The 23,325-nt window shown below is 37.2% G+C and overlaps 1 protein-coding gene across 5 annotated transcripts in view; it reads right to left on the bottom strand.

Moving 5' to 3' along the window:
• LOC150102365 (mitotic checkpoint serine/threonine-protein kinase BUB1 beta-like) overlaps positions 1–23,325 on the bottom strand; it is a 386,807-nt gene that overhangs the window by 209,392 nt on the left and 154,090 nt on the right. For all 5 annotated transcript variants that reach the window (XM_090399214.1, XM_090399217.1, XM_090399216.1 and 2 more), the window contains exons 6-7: positions 15,223–15,419; positions 6,121–6,221 (exon numbers count right to left, since the gene is read on the bottom strand). In XM_090399214.1, the coding sequence (XP_090255340.1) occupies positions 6,121–6,221; positions 15,223–15,419 (298 nt within the window). The remainder of the gene's footprint in view (positions 1–6,120; positions 6,222–15,222; positions 15,420–23,325) is intronic.

The following is a 23,325-nucleotide window of genomic DNA, read 5'->3' as shown; positions in this document are numbered from 1 at the left end:
GTTTTCTCAGTTTATAGAAAACCCACCCATACAGGTAGATACCTTCACCAACAATCCCATCACTCCCCCTCACAACAATATGGAGTTATTAAGACACTATTCAACAGGGCAAAAATAATCTGTTCTAATGAGCAAGCCCTAACTACTGAACTAAATCACATTCGTGACACTTTCTTAGCCAATGGCTACCCCCCCCAAAAGAATCCAAAAAATACTTAACCCAGTTATCCACAACCCACCACCCCCTCCCCTTCACAAAAAAGATTACTCTAGATCCATCACCATTCCCTACATCCGAGGCACCTCGGAAAAAATCGACAAAATCTTAAAAAAACATGACTTGACCACCTGTTACAGACCACATAGAAAAAATTGGCATCCCCTATCTGCTCCACTAAAGACCAACCACTTCCCCTAGACCTACCTGGTGTATACCAGGTCCCTTGCAGCTGTAAGCTGTCCTACTTTGGCCAAACAGGCAGGACAGCAAATATCAGAATCTCAGAACACAAGGATTACATCCGATTTCACAAGTACAGCCACTCTGGCCTTGCAGACCACGCTCTGGATACTCACCACAGAATAAGATGGAAGAAAGCCACAGTAATACACCGCAGCAAGTTCAAATATGAAAGACTATTCATGGAATCAGCCTCAACCCTTAGGAACATGCCAAACCTCAACAAATTTGGATGCATGAGACTGTCCCAAATTTGGGAAACATTTATCAGAAGAACCTCAGCCCAAAGGCCAAGAACTACCAATATAGCCCGCCAGGGGGCACCATCAGGACTTTAGGAAACCGTTAACTTCCTAGCTTCTGTTCTCATTTGCTGTTATGTAGTACTTGTGTGCACTTGTCTTTGTAATAAGTTCCCAAGAAGATGGTAACGTGACGTTTGCCGAAATATTGGAAAGTATATATTAAAGTTTATTTAATTTATATTTCTAATGTACGCTGTCAATTCCTTAATTATTAGTTATCATGTATAACCAGCGTATAAGCCTCTCAACAAGAATATATATATATATATATAACAATCTCATTTTAAGAAATGAAACATCAATGGAAAAGAGCTATCTCTGATAGCTCTTTTCCATTGCTTGCTATAACAAACTATTGAAAAGCCCAAGCAAAACCCAACAGCTATATGTGTTATGCTAAAAAAATTTCAGCATACAGCAAACTGCCAGCCTGGTTGGCCGAGTGGTAAGCATACCCACTCTCCAACTAACAGGTCACGAGTTCAACCCCCCCCCCCCCTGAGAGCATGGATGTTTGCGATTGTCTTTAGGTGGGAGATGAATTTTTATCGCGTAGTGTGAGACCACCACACTGCTTATTGGAGGCCTGAAGCAGCTTGAAAAGTTTCATGTTTGGTCTCTACACCAGGGTTTCCAGACTATGCAAAAATAAATAATAGAAAAAATATATATAAAATTGATTAAAAAAATCCTTAGCCTGCCCATGGCACAAAATGTATTATAGGTTTACTAATAAACTTACATGAGTGAGAAGCACAAAAACTATCCACTATAACAAACTATTCCTGTGATCCCTATGGATTTGATATAAGAAAGGTCAAATGAATAAGAAAATTTAATCAAATAACAGACTAAGAAAAAGAGGACATAGTTATAGCTAACTACAGTATCTGATGGTCAACTCGTTGAATAGGAGGCAATTTCAAATAAAAGTACTGTGGGAAAATTTCAAAAATGTATTAATATTATTATGGTTTATTTAGATTTATGGCTGAAGCAACTCAGGATATGAGGCCAGTGTATTATGTATGATACTACAGTCCCAAGAAGGAACAAATCATTAGAAAGGGTGGCTGAAAAGTAAAAAAGGGAAGGTTGGTTCTTATTGGAAACCAAAACAGTAGAAGAATGTGTTTAAGGAAACTTGTAGAAAAAAAGGAAAGATAATACAATATACTTGTGAGATTTCTGCTCAAACGACAGATTATTCATTGCAAACACCATGATCCAATAACTATTATTTTTCAGGAAATTACAAATATGTTAAATATTAATCATAATAACTAATTGATACTGCCGATATTTTGGTAACGTTACATTACCATTATCAGGGATCACAGAAAAATAATATGTGCAAGCTGGCACTAACATTGGGTAAATGAGACTGAAAAAAAGGTAACCAAAGTTGGACCTAGAGTACTAAATACCCCCCCCCCACACTAGACTAAACTGGGTGGTGTTGGTTGTTGGGCTGAAGATGGGTGCTTCCCAAATATGGGGAAGTTTCATACAACCAAACTGTTCAGGTTTGAAAAGTCATTTAGGACTTTAGGCCCAACTTGGGTAAATGAGGCTGAAGAAAAGCAACCAAAGTTCCTAATTTACCAATGCCCACCATCTCATGTTAAACTTTGTAGGCCATCCTTCCATCTTGTTCTCTGGTAACCACTCTTCTTTAGGTATCCACTCAGTGCTTGTCCACCTTTCATCTGCTAATATGGCCATTTACATACTTTATAATGCTCCACAATATCCTCCACTCCAGCCATCATGTCTAATTGTATCTCTTTTTGTTATGTGCAGCATTCTTCTCTCCAAGGCTCTCTTCTGGTACACATGCAGCTGTCTTAAGTCACTGCCCACATCTCACTTCCATTAGTAGATAATGAAATAATGCAGATATTAAATAGCCTTCTTTTTAAGCAAACAGGCAAAGAAATAGAAAACAATTTGGGATATATGATCTCCTTACTTCACTCGTCTCTCAAGGCCGAATTCTTTTCCTGATGTTCTAACTTTATACTGGCCATTGAGTTCTGATAGTTTCTTTTTTTTTTTTTTTTTTAATGATCTAATATATTGTAGTGAGATGGCTTCTTGTTTTAAGCTGTATTTTTTCCTAACAGATATAAAGAATCAAAAAAGCATTTTCAAAATCTATAAACACTAAATACGACTGAATTAGATTTTATGTAAGATTATATTCATTTTCTTTTCTATGACTTGGTTAATAGCATATATATGATATATTGTAGACAATCTTTTTCTGAAGCCTTCTTTGTTTATGCATCATCCAAAAATCTTGTGATTCTATTAAAAATAATGACAAAACATTTTGTACAACTGTGATAGCAAACAGATTGGCCTATAGTTATCGATATGTCTAATGTCCTTTTTTTTTATGTAAAAAAGATGGTTATGCTAGGGGTCGGCAACAGGCCCAAATGTGCACTTTTGGCGTCCCATAAAAGGTTTAACCATAGTTACATGGCACGTGGCTGTATGCTGAATTATTTAAATAATACATTTTACAATATGAATAATAAATTAAAAATAATTTTCTATCAATACTTTATGATATCGCCATGCAAATTGGCGAGAGTCATCATGTGTGGGGATAACCAGGCTACTTCATCCGACGAAAACAGAGATTTTGGCGCACCTTTTCAATCGCGTTCCCTGGTCTGTATTTTAATATAATTCAATAACATTAACTATTATTTTCAGAGGATATATATTTCTTAAAAATAATTTCAAAAATGGTTCAAGAAAACATAAAATTGCAGATGAAGGAAGAAGGTTTAATGATGAATGGAACAGCAAGCACTTCTTTATTGAAAATGAGGATAATCCCCGGTGTCTTATTTGTCATAAAACTATTGCTGTTATAAAAGAATATAATATCAGACGTCATTACAAGAATATCGTACTTTATCTCGTAATCTCAAACTTTAAATATTTCTGTGTTTTTTAAGATTGATATAATAAAGTTGATAACTTAAAAAGTATTTTTTTCACTCACTATTTTCTCTTAATTAAACGCTTGCGGCCCGATTATTAAAAATAAAAGTTGAATGTGGGCCATGAATCTATAAAGGTTGCTGACCCCTGATTTATGCCATTCCACTGGAATTTTTTCTGCAGGTAAACAAGTTGGGTAATTAATATACAAGGACAGGAACATCAATACTCTGACAAGTAATCATAAATTAAGAAGAAATCAATACGTTGCTGGATAGCAAATAACAGAGATAATGCAGGAAAATTGTAGAATGCAAAATGTTTTGGAAACTATAAAAAAGCTTAGAAATGGATTGAGAATATAGGTATTGTAAAATATATCTACATAATTTATGAATTTAAGATCAAATATAAACATATTGCAGCTGTTTCCACATTTCAGGTTTATCAACAAGTTTTCTACTTGAAATACTAATGAATAACTAGATGGGTTTATGAATGCATTCTTTGTGGATATTTTCTATTACTGTTCAATCACTGGCTGCTTCATTTAATAATTTTACAAAGTAATTGCTCCAGTCATCCACAATATGACCACTCAAGTTCCTATACAGTAGATCTCATGAGCTGCAGCAAACACTTATATATGCTAATCCTAATCAAAGTCTCATTGGCAATGCTGTGCTAAAGATACCTTACATTTCTTCTTTTCACAATGTTGTGAAACTAACTGTGAAATCACTTTAACTGTGATCATTACAGTGTTCTGATTTTTCAATCCTAATGTGTAACTTCCCTACATTCTTCCCTGGCTAAGAATGATTTTTATTTTATTTTACACATACACAAAAAAAAACAAAAAAACTGGTGTCCAAAACTAAGGACAAACACTATTTCTGAAGATTACAACTGCAAATTCAGACGAATCAGCTAGTGGCAATTTGTATAACTGAGAATTTCGAGTAGAAAGCAGGTATACATTCATTTTGAATTGCATGCCAAGGAGTCACGTGATAATACTCAGTAGGATAAAAGCCTGTGCTAAATAAATTATGTTTGGAAGGAAGCTCTTTTCATGAATGAATAAAGTTGCAAACTTGGATGTCTTATAATGTCACAAAGACATCATCCAGATGATTTCACATGGGGAAGAATTATTTGAAAGCTTTAAGGAGGTCACAGAATTACTGATGCTGCGGCAAAGTTTGGAATCTAACAGTGTTGGTGTATCCAGGCTCTGAGCAGCATTTCAAACTAATGGAATGTGTTCCAAACATTTGTTAAGAGGTCACCCTTGCTCTACCACAGAGCATGAAGACAGATTTTTGGTTATAAGAGCAAAACATAAATCGATAAACTACAGCAGGTCAGCATGCAAGTCTGCTCCATTCAAGCACAGGTATGTGGATTTCTTGACAAGCTGTGGCAAGACATCTGCAACAAGTAGGCCTATATGCCTGAAGGTGGTGTGTAGTGTGCATCCCTTTATCCACAGCTCATCATAGAGCATGTTTTCAGTGGTGTTATATCCATAAAAACTGGACAACACGCCAATGGGCTAATGTACTCTTTACATATGAGAGTTGTTTTAGTCTTTTCCCCGATTCTTGATCTGGTGTGAAAGTGGTATTGCTTACCATCGCAAAAATTTTCTTGAAATAGATAAATACGGTGGTGCTGGGGTCATGATGTGGGGAGGTATTATGCTTAATGAAGTTCTTCAATGCCATGTTTGATTGTTCCGCAGTGATATAGGCAAAGAATTCATTTTAATGGATAACAATGCCACACCACATTGTACATGTGCAGTGGATTCTGGAGACCTGTGATATTAATCAAATTAAGTGGCCAGCATGCTCCCCAGATCTCAACCCCCATAGAATACATGTCTGGGAAGCAATAGGGAGATGAATTCCTGCTCAAAATTCCCTTCCATAAAACAAAACGCTTCATCCTTGCTTTGAAGGAGGAGTGGACCAGTTTGTCTCAAATACTCCTGAATCACTTGGTGTTAAGCATGGTGCGATGCTGTGAGAGCTGCATTGCAGTTCGGAGTGGACATATTCCATACTGAAATTCTCTCCGCTTATAGTTTTCTGTAAGCACTGTACATTAATTCCTCAACTACACCCTTAGTAAATGTGTATCTTTTGCCAAAAACGTATTGCAATTTAATTTGTACAAAATTTAGAACATTTTTTGTGTAACTGATTAGAATGCTGGCAATAAGCTTATGCCCACATTTTGTAGTAATGAAATTTTTTTTCCGGTAAAAATGTTTGTACTAAGCTTTTGGGCACCAGTGTATTTCAGTCAACTAAATAAAAGCTAGATTTCCATTAAAATTCACATTAAGTGGTAATAATAGTGAACAAGATGTATTTAATATCTTACACAGGTTGCGATACATCCTCATCACAATGAATTGTAAAACTGGGCTTCTTATAACTGCTAATAGCACCGAATGGAACAGATACTTTGTTTTTCTGCTGAACCTATAGAAATATGACAAACCAATTATGTTAACAGCAACAAACCAAAAACAAGAAACTTTGCCACTGACACATCTGTATAACAAAACAGTTTGTCAAACACACACACACACACACACACACTAGTGTGTAGAGTGGTTTTAAGCTCCTGAAGGATAAGCAACTGTTTCTTATTTTAGTTGATAATATTAGGTTAACTTCTTGTATTTTTTGTTTTAAATGTGTGTGTGATTGACTGAGCTATTTAGTTTGTAAATAAACTTGTATTTTTCTTATTTAAATACAATATCACGATAAAGAGCCAAGAGGCTATTTTTTTTCTAGCGGCATCAATTAAGTTATAGGGAAAAAAAATCCCTCATTATTTTAAAGCCAGATACGAAACTCCAAGATCGAAATCTAAGAGTTTCATGCTGAAGAACTATCGGCGAGTCCAAGCGTAAGTCAACACCTGGGTAGTACAACACTAGGGCAACTCGGAGCAAAGGTGGAGCAAGTTCCATCACTATCCTTATTTTTTCTCATAATGTAAAACGCAGCTCCTAGGAGATGTATTACAGTTTTACATTATGAGGAGAGGTCACTACCCAGACTGGTTTCGACCTTTATTGAAGTCTCATCAGTGAGTAGGTAGACCTGGATAATACCAAGGTTTAAGTGAACTGAACTTATATACACCCTTGCTATACGAATTGCCAGACCGGTGTACCCATATACTATTATTACTACGATAAAGAGCCAAGAGGCTATTTTTTTCTAGCGGCATCAATCAAGTTAAGGGGATCAAAAATCCCTCATTATTTTAAAGCCGGATACGAAACTTGGAGATCGAAATCTAAGAGTTTCATGCCGAAAAAAATTTTATCCCCTTAACTTAACTGACGTTACCGGAAAAAAATAGCCTCTTGGATCTTTATCATAGTAATAATAGTATATGGGTACACTGGTCTGTGGCAATTCGTATAGCAAGAGTATATGTAAGTTCGGTTCACTTAAACCTTGGTATTATCAAAGTTTACCTACTCTCTGATGAGACCTCAATAAAGGTCGAAACAGATCTGGGTAGTGACCTCTCCTCATAATGTAAAACAGTAATACATCTCCTAGGAGCTGCATTTTACATTACGAGAAAAAATATTAAGGATAAAGGATAGTGATGGAGCTTGCTCCAACTTTGCTCCGAGTTGCCCTAGTGTTGTACTACCCAGGTGTTGACTTATGCTTGGACTCGCCGATAGTTTTTCGGCATGAAACTCTTAGATTTCAATCTCCAAGTTTCGTATCCGGCTTTAAAATAATGAGGGGTTTTTTATCCCCTTAAATACAATATCATTGGTATGGCACCAATGTGTGGTATAACAATGGTGGCAAAGATCACCTTGTCAGGTGATTTGAATTTGAAGGATTTTATCCAGTGCAGTGTGTGAAATATATTTCTTGAAAAAATTAACAAATGTGTTAAAGGAAATTCAAACTAGAGAGAATGTATTAAATATTTCAAAAGTGAGTGCCTATTAGGTGATAAGAATGCAGCAAATGTTAGTACAGTGGAAAAATCAATGGTAGGATGGAAAATGTTGGAATTAATGTTAAACATGTGGCCATGGAAAGTTCTGATCGCTAATCTCGGTATTTTCCATAATGTAAAAACACATTTCCTAAGAAATGTATGCCGTTATTACATTATGGTAGGGAGGTCACTACCCAGACCAATTTCAGCCTTTTTTAAGGCTTCATCAGTGAGTAGCTAGACCAAATTAATACCAAAGGGTATAGCAAAAAGAACTTATTATAAAATACCAAGATTAGCAATTAGAACTTTTCCGCATTTTTGCAACGAGTTGCCCGTGTTTGTACTATGTTCTATGACTACTTGCATTCAGCTAACACTAGTATTCGCCAATACTTTTATAGTTTTTTTATACTATATTCGGCATGAAACTCTCCTATTCCAATCCATGAGTTTCTTATTTGGATTTAAAACAATGTGGGATCTAATATCCTCTTAATTTTTTTGAAAGTTTATTTTTCACTTGGTTAGAGAATAATAAATTTAGTTTAATCCTTTATCCAAGTGTGAGCAAACAAAGTTTGCGCCTGAAAGTATCTTCAGGACTGGGGTAAGGTGGTACAACACCAGGGCAACTCGTTGCAAAGCTGGAGCAAGCTACCAACACTCCTGTCTCAGTATCTCCTATAATGCAAAACATCTCCTTGCAGATATGTCTAATGTTATGCATTAAGGGAAGGGCCACTACCCAGACTAGTTTCGACCTTTATTGAGGTCTCTTCAGTGGGAGCCAGGATCAAGCTGAGATATCAGGAAGAAGCATTTGCAGGTTATCTCTACCTATATTGTACCACCTTACCCCAGTCCTGAAGATACTTTCAGGTGCAAACTTTGTTTGCTCACACTTGGATAAAGGAGTAAACTAAATTTATTATACTCTCAAGTAAAAAATAAACTTTCAACATCTTTCTCTAAATCCAGAGTAATTTATTAAAAAAGGGTGGCACACCATTTGGCAACTCCTATAGGTAGAGATGACCTGCGAATGCTTCTGCCTGGTATCTCAGCTTGGTCCTGGCTCCCACTGAAGAGACCTTATTTGCCAAGACGTGAAAGAGAGCTCCAGTTCCAGTTCGAAGAAGAAAGAACCTGTGCCTTCCAGTCCAAAAGAGGATCCAGTTCCCGCGGCCCGAAGAGAGAGCTCCATGCTCACTTTCTACAGAAGTACCTCGGCGTTGGTAAGACCTTTTTTCTTATTATTGGCCTTTTACCCATTCCTTCTGCTATCTCTTTGCTTGTTGTGAGGGATACCGGGCGTTCCCCGACTTCGCCCTCCTTTACCTCCCCCCCCCCTTCTACAGCCAGTAGTTAGGTCTTCTCCCAACAATGCCGTTATTCTTACCCAGAACTAGAACGCTTGGCATCGAAGTCAAGCGGCTCCCAGATGAGCGGACGTTAGTGAAAGCTCCGATTGATACAGTAGGGGCAGAAAACATATACGGTTTCACACCGTACTCAAAAGAAAGATTCCAAATTGTAGTTAAAAATGACCAAACAAGAAGCAAATTACTAGAGGGTTTTCCCTGTGCGGGACAAACGATTAAACCTTATTTAATAGGGAGTTTATGAAAAACGTTAAGAATAACTAGATTTCCCTTGGAATACCTGGAGAATGAAGACGTCAAGAAATTTTTTAGCCAATGGGGCGATATTATTAATATCAAAGCATTTGAACATCCAGATTACAAAGGCTGGAAAACAGGCGACGTTGAAGTACAGATGGATATAAAAAAGGAAGTTCCCAACTTCATTTTAGTGGGCCAAACAAGGGTCATGGTTAACTACCCGGGTGTTAAAAGATTGTGTTTCCGATGTAACTCTGAGGGTCACCTAGGGGCAGAATGCCCAAAACTGCAGTGCAGAAATTGCAAATCAACAGAGCACAAAATAGTAAACTGCACAGAAGCTTGTCTTAAATGTGGGGACTTGACCCATAAAGTGGACACGTGCTCGCACAGAAGACTGTCAGAAGCAGCTGGAGGGACCATAACACCGATCAGTTGTGTGCTGTGGTGTGCTATACCCCTCGGTAAACCTGAGGTATCATCAGGGAGCGATTTTCCAGAGCTCCGGCAACAGAACAAAAAAGAAACACTAGCAGAAAACACAACCTCCATGAAACCCGTAACGGGTAAGACACCCAGGGCAACCCGCCACATCAAGGAAATAACAGCCAACTTCGAAACCCGCAGCAAAGAGGAAGAAGTCGTAACAACCAGCGCCCCAATAAAGCGCACAAGAGAGGCAGAAACAGAAGAGGCAAAAAAGGCTAAACAAAGCAGCCTACTGTCGTCAGAAGATGAAATGGACAACATCCAAACTACAAGCCAACGCGAAGGCACTGAGCCCCTTGAGAAGGCGGTAACAAAGACAGGAAACCTATCCCCAGTAGCGGACCAACCTGCAGAACCCCATTCACATATCTGCAACACGGACATTTATAGCATCACAGAAATGGAATTTCAAAACGACCTCGTTATGGATATTCCAAACAGCTCCGATAGTGAATCACAGGTGGAACATGTAGAGCAACAAACAGACAACACCCCCCCTTCCTAAAATACCAACATGGATTTTAAAATTGCCACTTTAAACACCAACGGTTTACGCAACCCCTTCGCACAAAGCACTGTCTGGAAGCTAATGTTAAGGTACAAAATTAATATCCTCCTGATTCAAGAAACCCATTTTTATAAGCATTGGGACGTGGAGAACTTCTCCAGAAGCTACCCAGTCACCAGCTACTGGTGCTTTGGGGATGCTCACTCGCGAGGGGTGGGGATACTAATTCGTCCCCCAATCGCGGGGGGGTTCTTCAACATCCAGAAGGACGCCATGGGACGGCTAATAACGGTGGACTGGAAGTACGGTGGCCGTACCATCCGGCTTGTTGCAGTATACGCCCCAAACAACCCATACCACAGAAGCGGTTTCTTCTCTGCCCTTGAAAACTACCTCTTGGGAGCAGAATACCTAATAGTAGCTGGGGACTGGAATTGTGTGGAAGACACACGTTTGGACAAAGTAGGAGGGAACGCAAACTCCGGAACCGGCGGAACCGCCGCTCTAAAAAGATGCTGTGTAAATTTTGATCTCGTCGATGTCTGGAGGAGGAATAACCCATCGAAGGTAGAAACAACGTGGTGCTGCGGCCAGATATCGACGAGACTAGATAGGGTGTAAGTGTCCCAAAATTTGGAACAGTATGTTCAAAGGACACATCACACCACAGCACACAACATGTCAACAGACCACAAATTGGTCATTTTAAAAATTACACTCCCAGAGGTTATGGAAACAGCCAGAGGTCCTTGGAGGCTTCCTCCTACCTTTCCCAGTCTTTTTAGCGACCAGCTACAGAAACTCTGTGATGAATGGACAAACATCAACTGGGACTGGGAAAACTGGCTGCACTTTAAGTGGCAGGCTAAGGAACTGTTTCAAAAATGTGGGCGCGAAAGGGTCTACCAACAACGTAAACGGCTGAGGGATCTCTACAGGGAACTCGGCTGGTACCGGTCAAGCGAACGGAGCGGAGTTCCCTGCGGACATCTTATCAGGCAGGTAGAAATAGAGCTGCAGCAAGAGCGGCAGAGTAGAGTCGATGACCTCGACTTTCGCACGAGACTATCTCAGAAATTTGGAAACACCCTCCGCCGCATTCTACAATCAACAACGGGTGGCAGCAAACGATGAAAGAACGATTTACCAGATCGAGGAGAAAGGCCAGATTCTAAATTCAACCCATGAAATACTCCGTCACTTTCACCAGCAGTATCTCGGCATCTTCGCTGACCAGCAGGGCATGGATGACTTCAATGAGTGGGACGTCAAACGTTTTCCCGAGCATCTTAGCGCCCTGCATGACAGGCCGATAACTGCAGCTGAAATAAAAGCCACGTGCAAAACGATGAAGACAAAAAAGACCCCAGGGCCAGACGGACTGGGGATAGAATTCTATAGATCTATCTGGGACCTTGTACTGCCAGCACTAGTAAAGATCTTTAACGAATTCCTCACTTCGGGAAACATCCCCGAGGAATTCGCTAAGAGCTATACAATCTTTATCCCCAAAAAAGACCGAGATCGGACCTTGTCAGATAACTGGCGTCCCATCTCCTTAACTAACCTAGACTATAAACTTTTCGCAAAAATTATCTGTACACGCATTAAGGGCGGAATAGAAAACATAATAACAAGTTCACAGGTCTATGGAATCCCAGGTAGATCTATGGAATTTAATCTCTTCCTGCTAAGAGACCTAATCAGACTGGCCAAGGAAAAAAAATACCCCCTGGCACTTCTCTCCACCGACTTGGAAAAAGCGTTCGACAGCGTCAGCCACACGTACTTATAGGACACCCTAAAAAAAAGTAGGCATAGGCCCGAGACTTCGGCGTACAATTAAACATATGTACGCGGAGGCCTTGACACAACTGTCTATTAATGGGTTTCTGACAGAACCAATCCGTATAAAGAGAGGGGTTAGGCAAGGCTGTCCACTAAGCCCCCTTCTCTTTTCCCTAGCATTAGAACCCCCTCATCAAAAGAATAGAGAACACCCCTGCAATTAATGGTATTCCACTGCCCCAAGTTTCCAAACAGTGCAAAATAGTAGCATATGCAGATGATGTAGTGGCCACACTCAGAGACTCTGAGTCTATTTGCATCTATCTTGACATACTGCAAAACTTCAGCATAGTCAGTGGTCTCCGAGTTAATGCACAAAAAACCAAAATCAAAAATTTTGGAAATTTCCATAACACCGGACTTCCCTACGGTTTAGTGCTGCATACGCAGCCGCTAACAATCCTAGGAGTTCCCTTTTCTGAGTCGCTAGCTTTACCAGTTAAAAAATTACAGGAAATAAGTACGGAAAAGATAAGTCTATTCAAACCGACCTTTTTCTCCTTTTATGGCAGAGCCACAGTGATAAAAACAATCATTACCCCAATGCTGATGCACACAGTCAATATCACAGGCATCACACTGCTACAAGAAAACCAATTATCCAAAAAACTCATAGATTTCTTCTGGAATGAAAAAAAGCATGAGGTTAAAAAACAATACCTGCAACTAAAACATGAAGAAGGGGGGGGTACGCTCTGCCTGATCTCAAAAGCTTGCTTCATGCAAATACATTCAAAACCGTACGGAAGGCCTTAAACTCAAACCATATTTCAGGCCACCTAATTAGATATTTTATAGGACTTTTCCTCCCCCTCTTTGGAACCACGGACTATGCTGGACCCCGTGCAAGGGTTGTGCCCAAGTGGTACCGCACACTAGTAAAATCACTCACAGTACTTAGAGACAAAGGAACAGAAATCCTCACACACAAACCGAAAGCAGTATACTGGGATTTCTTCCAACTCTCCAGGCGTGATACACCAAACCTCGGGACAAACAATGAAATTCTCTTTAAAAACATCAAGAATAGCTGGGGACAGCCTTTTCATTGGGATCTGGCCTGGCGAATAGCTTATGGGCGGCTCCCGGTGAAACAGGTTAAATCTAGGTACGTACCCAGTCCGTGCGATCCCTTTTGTGATGTCTGCCGGGGCGTGGAAACGGTGGAGCATTTCTTTTATTTTTGCCCACCAGCCCAACGCGTCTGGCAAAGACTGAGCACAGCACTGGGAATCCCAATGCTATCACTAGAAGAGGTCATACACCTGCAATTCCCGCCACCAGTCAACAAGACCCAAAAATTCGCCATTTTTTTAATTAACGTCTTAAAGTATCACATCTGGAAGGTACGGAAAAAATCCCAGGTACGGGACGCAAATTTAATGTACGCAGGAATAAGGAAAGGTTTCTTTTTTTACCTTCCTAAATTTCTTGCGCAAGAGAGACATCTACTAGGCGACTTTAAATTTGTGAACAAATACTGCAAACCACCGAAAATATGCTTTCTTATACAGGGACGCATCAAGCCCTGTATATTTCTTTAGTATCTCCAAAACTCCACCTAACTCTCCCTAGGAAAAGTAACAACCACTCTGTTCTTCCTCGCCACAAAGCTTTCGCTGGCACGGTTTCCTTTACTCCAAATAAGGGGGGTAGATCTGAGAACCCGGGCTGCGAAGGCTTACTGCGAGGCGGTGCTGCTCCTTGTGAGCAGCATCTCCCGGGCCAGTCTTCTACCCCATTCTAAGTCCCAGTGGTACCAGGTCTGTAAGTTCCTTATTTTGTTCCCTTTCAGTTCAACTGACCGGACCTTAAGTCCTTTGATTTTTATGTAATTTAAAAAAAAAAAAAAAGTTCTAACTGAAATTATTGTTTTCAAAACAGGTCAATGGATCTCCTTCATAGATAACTGACGAAATTATTAAGGATAAATTTATAAGTGAACTATTAGTCAAAATTTTTATGGTTAAATTTTATTTTTTTTTAACAGATAAATTGAGAATATGTGTCACAGAGGTTGACTGAGGCCTCTTTTACCTCCTACTATCCTACTCTATCTTTCATTATTCTACTCTCTTACTGTTTGCTGACCCTCAGCATGCTTTATTCTCCAAAGGCCGATGATGAGAGACATGAACTCCCATTCGACCTCAATAAAGGTCGAAACTAGTCTGGGTAGTGGCCCTTCCCTTAATGCATAACATTAGACACATCCGCAAGGAGATGTGCTTTGCATTATAGGAGATACTGAGACAGGAGTGTTGGTAGCTTGCACCACCTTTGCAACGAGTTGCCCTGGTGTTGTACCACCTTACCTCAGTCCTGAAGATACTTTCAGGCGCAAACTTTGTTTGCTCACACTTGGATAAAGGATTAAACTAAATTTATTATACCCCTTAATTTAATTAATGTTTATATCGCCGAAATGAAGTTTGTTGGCTCTTTATATTTAAGTAACTTAATGGGTGCACTTTTTTGGACAATGCGTATAGCAGAGTATATAAGTTCTTTTCGCTATACCCTTTGGTATTAATTTGGTCTAGCTATTCACTGATAAAGCCTCAAAAAAAGGCTGAAACCGGTCTGGGTAGTGACCTCCCTACCATAATGTAATAACAGCATACATTTCCTAGGAAATGTGTTTTTACATTATGGAAAATACCAAGATTAGAGATCAGAACTTTCCCCACTTTTGCAACGAGTTGCCCGTGTTTGTACTACATTCTAGGACTACTTGCATTCAGCTTACGCTAGTATTCGCCGATACTTTTATAGTTTTTGATACTATATTCGGCATGAAACTGATTCCAATCCTTGAGTTTCTTATCAAATTAACAGAAGTGAGAATAGTTTACTATAGTGGGAAGGTTTATAACAGTGAATTTACTTTAAAAAGCATTACACTACTATGCTGCTGTCAGTGTTTTCATTGCTTTGTTATTGTGAGCAAGTTCACTTAATATTTCATATAACAGAGTTGACTACAATTTTAATTATACAATAAAGAAATATAAAAAAACCTACTTTAGCTTTTGTCCATTTTCCAGGTTTGATTTCATTTTCTTTCTCTTTAATGCTTTTAGAAATAAAATTTGCTGAATCCTTTTTAACAGGAGGGAGAAAAGAGGGGTTATTTTCATCTGTGTATATTTTAAATGGTGCTTTCCGAACTTGACCTTTTTGCTGAAGATTGTTCTGAGGAAATAAACTAGATGGCTTATCTGGAAGGAAACCATAATCACTCACTATTTTAATTAGATAATTTATGTGCAATTATAAATAAGAGATTCTTAATCTTCATGTGTCTACATATAATCTTATGTTATTCCTCTTAAAAGGCAACTTTGTTTATTCCAGCAGTAGTGAATGGATGTTATCCCAATTTCTACTTCATGACTAAAGCCTGAAGTTGTCACTAAAAACAAATCTTTATATGCTATGACAACTTAACCTTTTCAATATCATTGAATTTTGCTTACAACTACAGCTTATTTGAAGAACCTGATATTCTTCAAAGAGCAGCAAACTAATTATTCTATGATTTGAAAAATAGGGTCTCATTGTGGATTTTTAGCCTATGAATCCTCAAAATGCATGAGCAACAAGTCATATTTTGCCATTCCACTGAATTTAACATTCACTCTTCCCATCTGATCATATTACTATCATCCCCTTTGACCAAGATATTTACTTCTGCAGATTTATTCATGAATAGTCTGATATTGAAATTACTAAACAAAAATACTTTTGAAAAAAGTTTTTCAGAAAAAAGTTTCAACCAAGTTTCTTAAAAAATTCAGCATTATATTTAAAAAGAAAATAACATGAACTAAAAAAAACAATGATTTGGGTATTGCGTATACTGATGAGCTTTTCTGTTTTGCAACATACAAACCTGCAATGTTTTTTTTATGATTTATATAACCACTTACTCTTTAGAACTGAAGATAGCCAAGAAAGCCGGAAATTCTGCTTTGAAAAACAATTTTTTAAAAAATTATACATCTGTGTTCCAGTTTAGTAATTTCAGAATGTATGTACTATTCAAAAACAGTCAACAGTACACCAACTTTTTTTTTTTGAATGGACAGAGAAATGTTGATCTTATATGATCATATTTATTAAGTGGTTCAATAACTACTCTACTTTGGATTTATGCTGTTTTCTGGCTGGTTGGGCGAATGGTGAACATAACTGCTCTTCAGCCAAACAGGATATGGGTTCGAATCCTACTGCGAACCTGGAGGCTTGTGTTGTCTTTAAGTGGGAAATGAATTTCGATGCCCAGCGTGAGACCATCATCCCACTTATTGGAACCCAATAAGTGGGATGAAGGTTTCCAAGATGAAAAATAAATTAAATATTATATATATTAAATATATATAAAATTGATAAAAATAAAAATTCTTAACCTATTCACAGTACAAAATATACTATAGGTTCGCAAATAATCCTTCGTGAATGGAAGAAACATAAAAAAAAAATATTCTGATCACATTGTAACAGATAGTTATAAAAAATCTCCAATGCATGAACTTTATCACCATACATCTTTTAAAAGATATATACTTCAGCAGTGCTTAATAAGAAAGTTCAAGACAGAAGTAGTTAAAAGACCAAAGAGAAATTATGTCATATGCACCAGATTTTAGTTTCTGGAACATGGCAGAGTATTGGAGAAAAAAAGTGGAAATCCATAGGCAGTGGAGGAAACAAAAATGATGTTGAAAACTTATTTTGTAAGTAGGTGTAATCAGAGTTCCAGAAATACTACTTAACCTACTAGCCACAAAAAATTTAACTCAACCAAGGTATTAAGTCTACATTATATAAATATTGTTATAGGCAATTTTTTTTAAAAAATGAAATGTTATGATCATTGACAAAACAAAGTAATATATTCTTTAATTCTCACTATACATTACACATAATTATACAGAAATATGCTTTCCTTTAATGTGGGTTTAAAATGTAAACAACACAGCTCATCACAACTCAGTATGTGTTTTCTTTCATTTGTTTTTCATTACGAAGGATGAATTTATATAAATTGCACATAAACAATAACTTAATAGGAAAGACAAATAATAGAATTCACAAAAATAAGAGAAAGAGAGTAGATAACACCATGTGGATGCAGATTCACTTTTCATGATGCACTGTCATGTGGTCTTTGCAACTTTTTTTTTTTTTAAACACTACTAAAAAGCATTCATTATATAAAATTTCCAAGCATTTAATTACGCTAACCTAATTCATGATGTGAGCTATGAAAATAAGCTTCGAGCAATACTATACTATATTTGCACACCTACTTAAGGAGTAAAGAGTTTTAAAAGAGGTATACCGTGAGTAGACATATCTATACAAAATTAATAAAGTAAAAAACTCACGTACAAAGATTATTTAATAGTATAATTTTCGCCTGTGTGTCACAGGCATCTTCAGTACACTAAGCTCAAATTAAACAATAACTGACAATTCCAAAAAGTGCCACCTAAGTAGCTGGTGTAAGATAACTAAAAAGGACAATAACTTCCCTAAAAAAAAAATAAAATAAATTAGGAAAGATTAGCTGATTTGTAAAGTACTATCTCCCATAAAGGGGATAGACGTAAGCCGTCGGATCTGTTTAAGTTAGGAGAATGAAGTAGAGTTTCACATGTTTCTTTATAAAGGCGTTCCATGAGAAACTGACTTTTGTGAAGAACTCTTGTCTTTCTCCAATGAACTCTGTGTCTAGTGAAGATGGCATGTTCAGAAAGTCCAGACTTTTCAGATTTAAAGTATTCAATATAAGATTGGTGTTCTAGCCGAATAGAGGTAGATCTTCCCGTTTGTCCGAAATAAGATAATCCACAAGAGCACGGAATCTGGTAGACACCTGGATGATTAAGATGTGGAAGCTTGTCCTTAGGAGAAGTGAGAAAGGTGGAGATTTTTCTAAACAGTTGAAAGGCAACAAAAATATTCAGTGGTTTTAAAACTTTTGCTATACGTTCACCGATGCCTTGTATATAAGGGATAGTAATGGGCGTTATTTCTTCTGTGTTTTTAATTGTATTGATTTTTTTATTTATTTGTTTTTTTTTATATTATTATTATTATTTTTTTTTTTTTTTTTTTAGGAAAGTTATTGACCTTTTTAGTTATCTTACACCAGCTACTTAGGTGGCGCTTTTTGGAATTGTCAATTATTGTCTAATTTGAGCTTAATGTAGTGAAGATGCCTGTGACACACAGGCGAAAATTATACTATTAAATAATCTTTGTACGTGAGTTTTTTCCGTTATTAATTTTGTATCAATATTGTTAAGGAGTAAAAGTGCTGGAAAAATACAATATTATAGAATACAGTACGCCAGTATTTAATTACATTTTGCCAATTTTAATTTGTGTTTATAATTAAGTTTATTTTTAAAGTAAAATTATACTTTAAAATAACTGTCTGTTACATGTCATTCATATGATATAGACGTGCAAGACTAATATTGAACTAAATGAACGTCTTGATTGAATAAAAAATTACTGAAACTAAGTGTATTCATGTTATGAAAAACTTATATTGCTATTAAAAACTTACATGTTTTCTCACAAATAAATAAATTCCGTGTGATAATACAGCGTTCCCCTTTTTACGTGAGTTCACGGTACCATCTAGTCCCCAAAAATTTTATTCGGTCTCCGGATCTGGCATAGGTTGATGAATCAGACCTATGGCTGGGTCGGTATTCCTGACTGTAATCCGTGTGTCCTCTGACCAGTTTGCAGGATGAAAAACACCAGATAAACTGGTGGAAAAAACCCTGCTGTCCACGCCCAAGACCGGCTAACTTGGCTATGGCTGAAGAAGATCCTTGAGTTCCTCACGTTGTTGATGGGAATCGAACCTAGGACACTCCTTCCCCAGGCATATGATTGTGAAGCGCAAAGCCACTAGGCTAACCGTGCAGACATGTTTTCTCACACACTTAAAGTGTATGAGATTTACTGTTTTTCAAGTTAAGTGGAGTAACTGACACATATTTAGAACTCATTTTTTTGCCTTGTGACAAACAAAATCCAGAAATGTGACACGTAATGGAGCATGTGTGGAGTGAAAAGAACACTAATACTGCTATGAGAAAAATTATGGGATTTTTGTAACTCTACAGTGGATATTTATTAAGTCTTTTACACAGGAAAAAAAAAAATTAAACTTTTATCAATTGTTATGTTACGACAATGATGATTGAACTGTCAGAAGAAGAAGATACAGCAGGTTGAGTTTTAATTACTGTTTTCTACACAGTCTTTCTTATAGAAAAAAAAATAAAATCAAGTTCTGAACCTTAAGAGGTAAAAGGATGGAAGAAAGTGAGGATAACTAGTTAACCTTATGACTTTTAGAGAAAATTGACAACTAAAATTGCAAATTTTTTTGTGATTCATTAAAAGAGGATGCTGTAGTGTTTGAGTTAATGATTTCAGATACAGAAGTTTGATTTCCAGAAAGTTGGAAATAAAACTTCTTTAAACAGTGAATGAGATGTTTTAAAATGAAAAAAGTGAACATTATGCAAAGAAAATAATACATTTAAATTGAAAAATCATAGTACCCATAGTAACCACATCTCTGATCACTCGTCTGTGGTGAGTGAATTTCTGGAGCCTTGGGTACAATTACAGAAAGGCATGTCCTGCAGATCTCATGTTATGGGAATCGTGTTATATGGATTTATATTTTTGGAACAATAACAGTTCCAATTTGGATAACAAAAAAATTCAGTTTCTCATGAACAAACATATGGGTGAAAAAGCATGTATTAAGGAACAGGCCAAATGTATTATGTCAAAGCACCATGAGTTTTTTTTTTTTTTTTGAAAGGCTATCAGCACATATAGCACATTAGAATTAACACAATGATAGGTTAAGATTAGAGATAATCCTGCAACCCTGCTCTAGAAACCAAGGAAGCCAATAAAATAATCAGACAAAAGAAAAGAAAATTTTTGCATTAACAAATTAAAGAAATGCAGAAATACTTTATAGTAAATAACTCGTGAAAATTTTTCTATGAAATTAAAAACAAAAAACATGTCCACATATGAAAACACAAACAATAGCAATGGTTAATGAATAATGATGAAGTATATTTTGTTTAAAAGCCTCAGCAGGTTCATCATGATTTAGGAGTTAGTTAAAGCACTCTTGCTACCTGTTTGCTATTTCATAAAGATGAAATAGCTTTAACTAACTCCTGCACCTGCTGAGTCTTAAACAAAATATCATACTTCATCAATTTCCTGATATATATATATATATCCCCAAGAGATGCTCAGGTTACTATGACAGCACTACATGATTGAGTTTACAAGATTATTAATCTCTTATCCACAATTTTCCTCAAAATTAGTTTATTACTTGTAAGTACTCCTATATATTTGTCATATCTAACATTTCGTTCTTCTAAGACAGTTCTACCTGAATCAATCCACCCAGACCTTGGTCTTCCCGAGTCTGTTTCCTCCCATCTTAGTATCAAACACCTGTTTTGCTAACTTTTCCTCACCAATTCTATGTAAATCGCCATGCCTCCTTAGATTAACTCTGCTGACACATTCTTGAATGCTAATCTTGAATGAAGTGGCAAGTGATTAAACAGTATGGTCAGTGCCCTTGACCATACTGTTTAATCTGTCTCAGCTCTGGGTTAGTCCGGGGGAGGGGAATAGTTCCACTGAATAAAGGAGGCTCCAAGACCGCTGTTGCAAATTACTGACTAATCCACATATCAGGAGTCATCAGAGTATTGGAGAAGTTAGTTAAGAGCAAAATAAAGGAATGGATAGATGGAAATGAGATACTGTATGGGGGGGGGGGGGGCAACATGGTTTTGTGAAGGGTAGATTATGCCTCAGTAATTTGCTCATGTTTTATAATACAGTGACGGCTGAATTGGTCTCTGACAGGATACCACATGGAATTCTAATCAGTAAACTGCAATACATAGGAATGAATATAGGGTTATGAGATGGATAGGAGGGTGGTTGATGGAGAAATATCAGAGTAGTTTATTTAGGAGTAGAATCCAAAAGAAGGCCTGTGACTAGTAGTGTGCTGCAGGGTTCTGTTCTTGGACCATTGCTATTTAATTTGTTCATTAATAATATAGGAAAGGATTTGAGAGGAACTGTTCAGTTATTTTGCCGATGATGCAAAGTTGGGTAGAGAAATAGTTAATACACAGGATGTCAAAATTTTGCAGGATGATTTGGATAGATTGGCAGACTGGGCTAAGGAAAATGGATGTCAGTGTAATGTTGCAAAGTGTAAGGTTATGCATTTTGGGATGAAAAGATTATCAGCAATATACTACATTGGTGAACCATACTCCAGGAAATTGACAAAGCCAGAGATTTGGGAGTGTTAATGAATAGGGAGTTAAAGTTTAGAGGGCACATAGCAAAAGTGGATAAAGCAGCTCATCAGATCACTTGGATACTGAAGAATACTTTGACAAGCAGGTTACTGTTCCTCTTTATCGAGCCTTGATAAGACCCCATCTTGACTACTATGTGCATATCTGGGTGACAGGGTTTCTTGGTGATGGGGAGAAGGTAGAGAGAATCCAGAGGCGAGTGACCAAGATTATAGAAGGTCTATGGAATGAACCTTATGAGAAGAGATTGAAGATTTGTGGGTTACAGAAACTGGTTGATAGGTGGAAAAGGGGTGATATGATTGAGACATTCAAATTACTTAGGGAATTTTACAAGATTAATTCAGAGGGAATTTTTCAGAACAGTGACAGTGGGTGAACTAGTGGGCCATCAATGGAAACTGAGTAAGAATTTAGCAAGGGTGTTAGAACTACGTTTTTTATTTGGAGAGTGGTGAATGAGTGGAATAAGCTGCCAGTCTGTTGTGGGTGCCATGACTGTGTGAATCAGTTCTAAACAAAATATGATAGTTACTGAGCAAATGCTGAACAGTTCTTGACATGATGTTTAAGGCCTCCCTTGATGAGGCCAAGGACTCCTTGGAGTTGTCCGTAATAATAATAATAATAATGAATTCCTTTCTAATATCTTCATTTTTAATATGATTCTGCCATTGATGGCATTAGTTCACTCCTAATTTTTCTCAGAATCATCATATCTGTAGTGTAGTCTTTGATCAAGTGCTTTATTTCTAACCCAACTCTCAGATCCATAACTTAAAACTGGTTTGAACATGGCCTTGTATATTGCTAGTTTGGTGTTCTGACTAATTTCTCTCTTATTGCAGATAAATTTACTCAGCTGTTTACCCACCATATCAGCATTACTTATTCTATTGTCTATTTCTAGATTTAACCTCCCATTTTCACTAACAACTGTGACTAAATATTTAGCTGAAATATTTTACTTGTTCTATAGGATCACCGTTCAGAATGCAGCTGAAGTTTCTATGTTCCTGCCTATTTTTCATAGTTTTGAGCTTTTTATTGCCAATTTTCATGCCAAATTTGTTATAGCTGTTATTCAATTTAATTAGAGAATTCTAGAGACTTGCCCTATATGTGTTTAAGAGTACATCATGTGCATAAAACAAAGAGATAAGTTTGACATCTCCAATTCTACTATCAGGCCTAATGCCACTTTCTTTCATAATGTGATCCATAAAGATGACGAATAAGAGTGGAGATAATGTGCATCTTGTTTTACCCCTGATTTTACAACAAACCATCTTCCTGTATTTCTTCAATTCTAACTGCTGACTGACAACTTAAACAGAGATTAGCTTTTCTTTGGGCACCTTGTGGAATGCTTTTTCCAGATCTACAAAACTTAAGTACAGCTCCTTGTATATTCTCAGGATTTCTCAACTATTGGTCTTAAAAGTCAAAATTTGATCTTGACAATCTATTTGGTGGAACCATACTTGTCCTTCTCCAAGTTTCTTTTCCACAATCTTTCTCAGCTTCTTTATAAGTATGCTTGCAAAATCTACCTGGAACACTCAATAGAGAAATTCCTCTATAATTCTAACATTTAGCTTCATTCCACCCCCCCCTCTTTTTTTTATAGACTGATACTATGAGCACTCTACTCCAATCATTGGGAATTCCATCTTCTGTCTAGGCCTTCTGAATTATGCAGTAT

Source organism: Typopeltis vanoorti, chromosome 10 (assembly GCF_054136105.1).
Source record: "Typopeltis vanoorti isolate ZY-2024b chromosome 10, IOZ_Tvanoo_1.0, whole genome shotgun sequence".
Lineage (NCBI taxonomy): Eukaryota > Metazoa > Arthropoda > Arachnida > Uropygi > Thelyphonidae > Typopeltis > Typopeltis vanoorti.
Note: the sequence above shows the minus strand (reverse complement) of the source record. Positions and strands in the feature narration are given on the sequence as shown.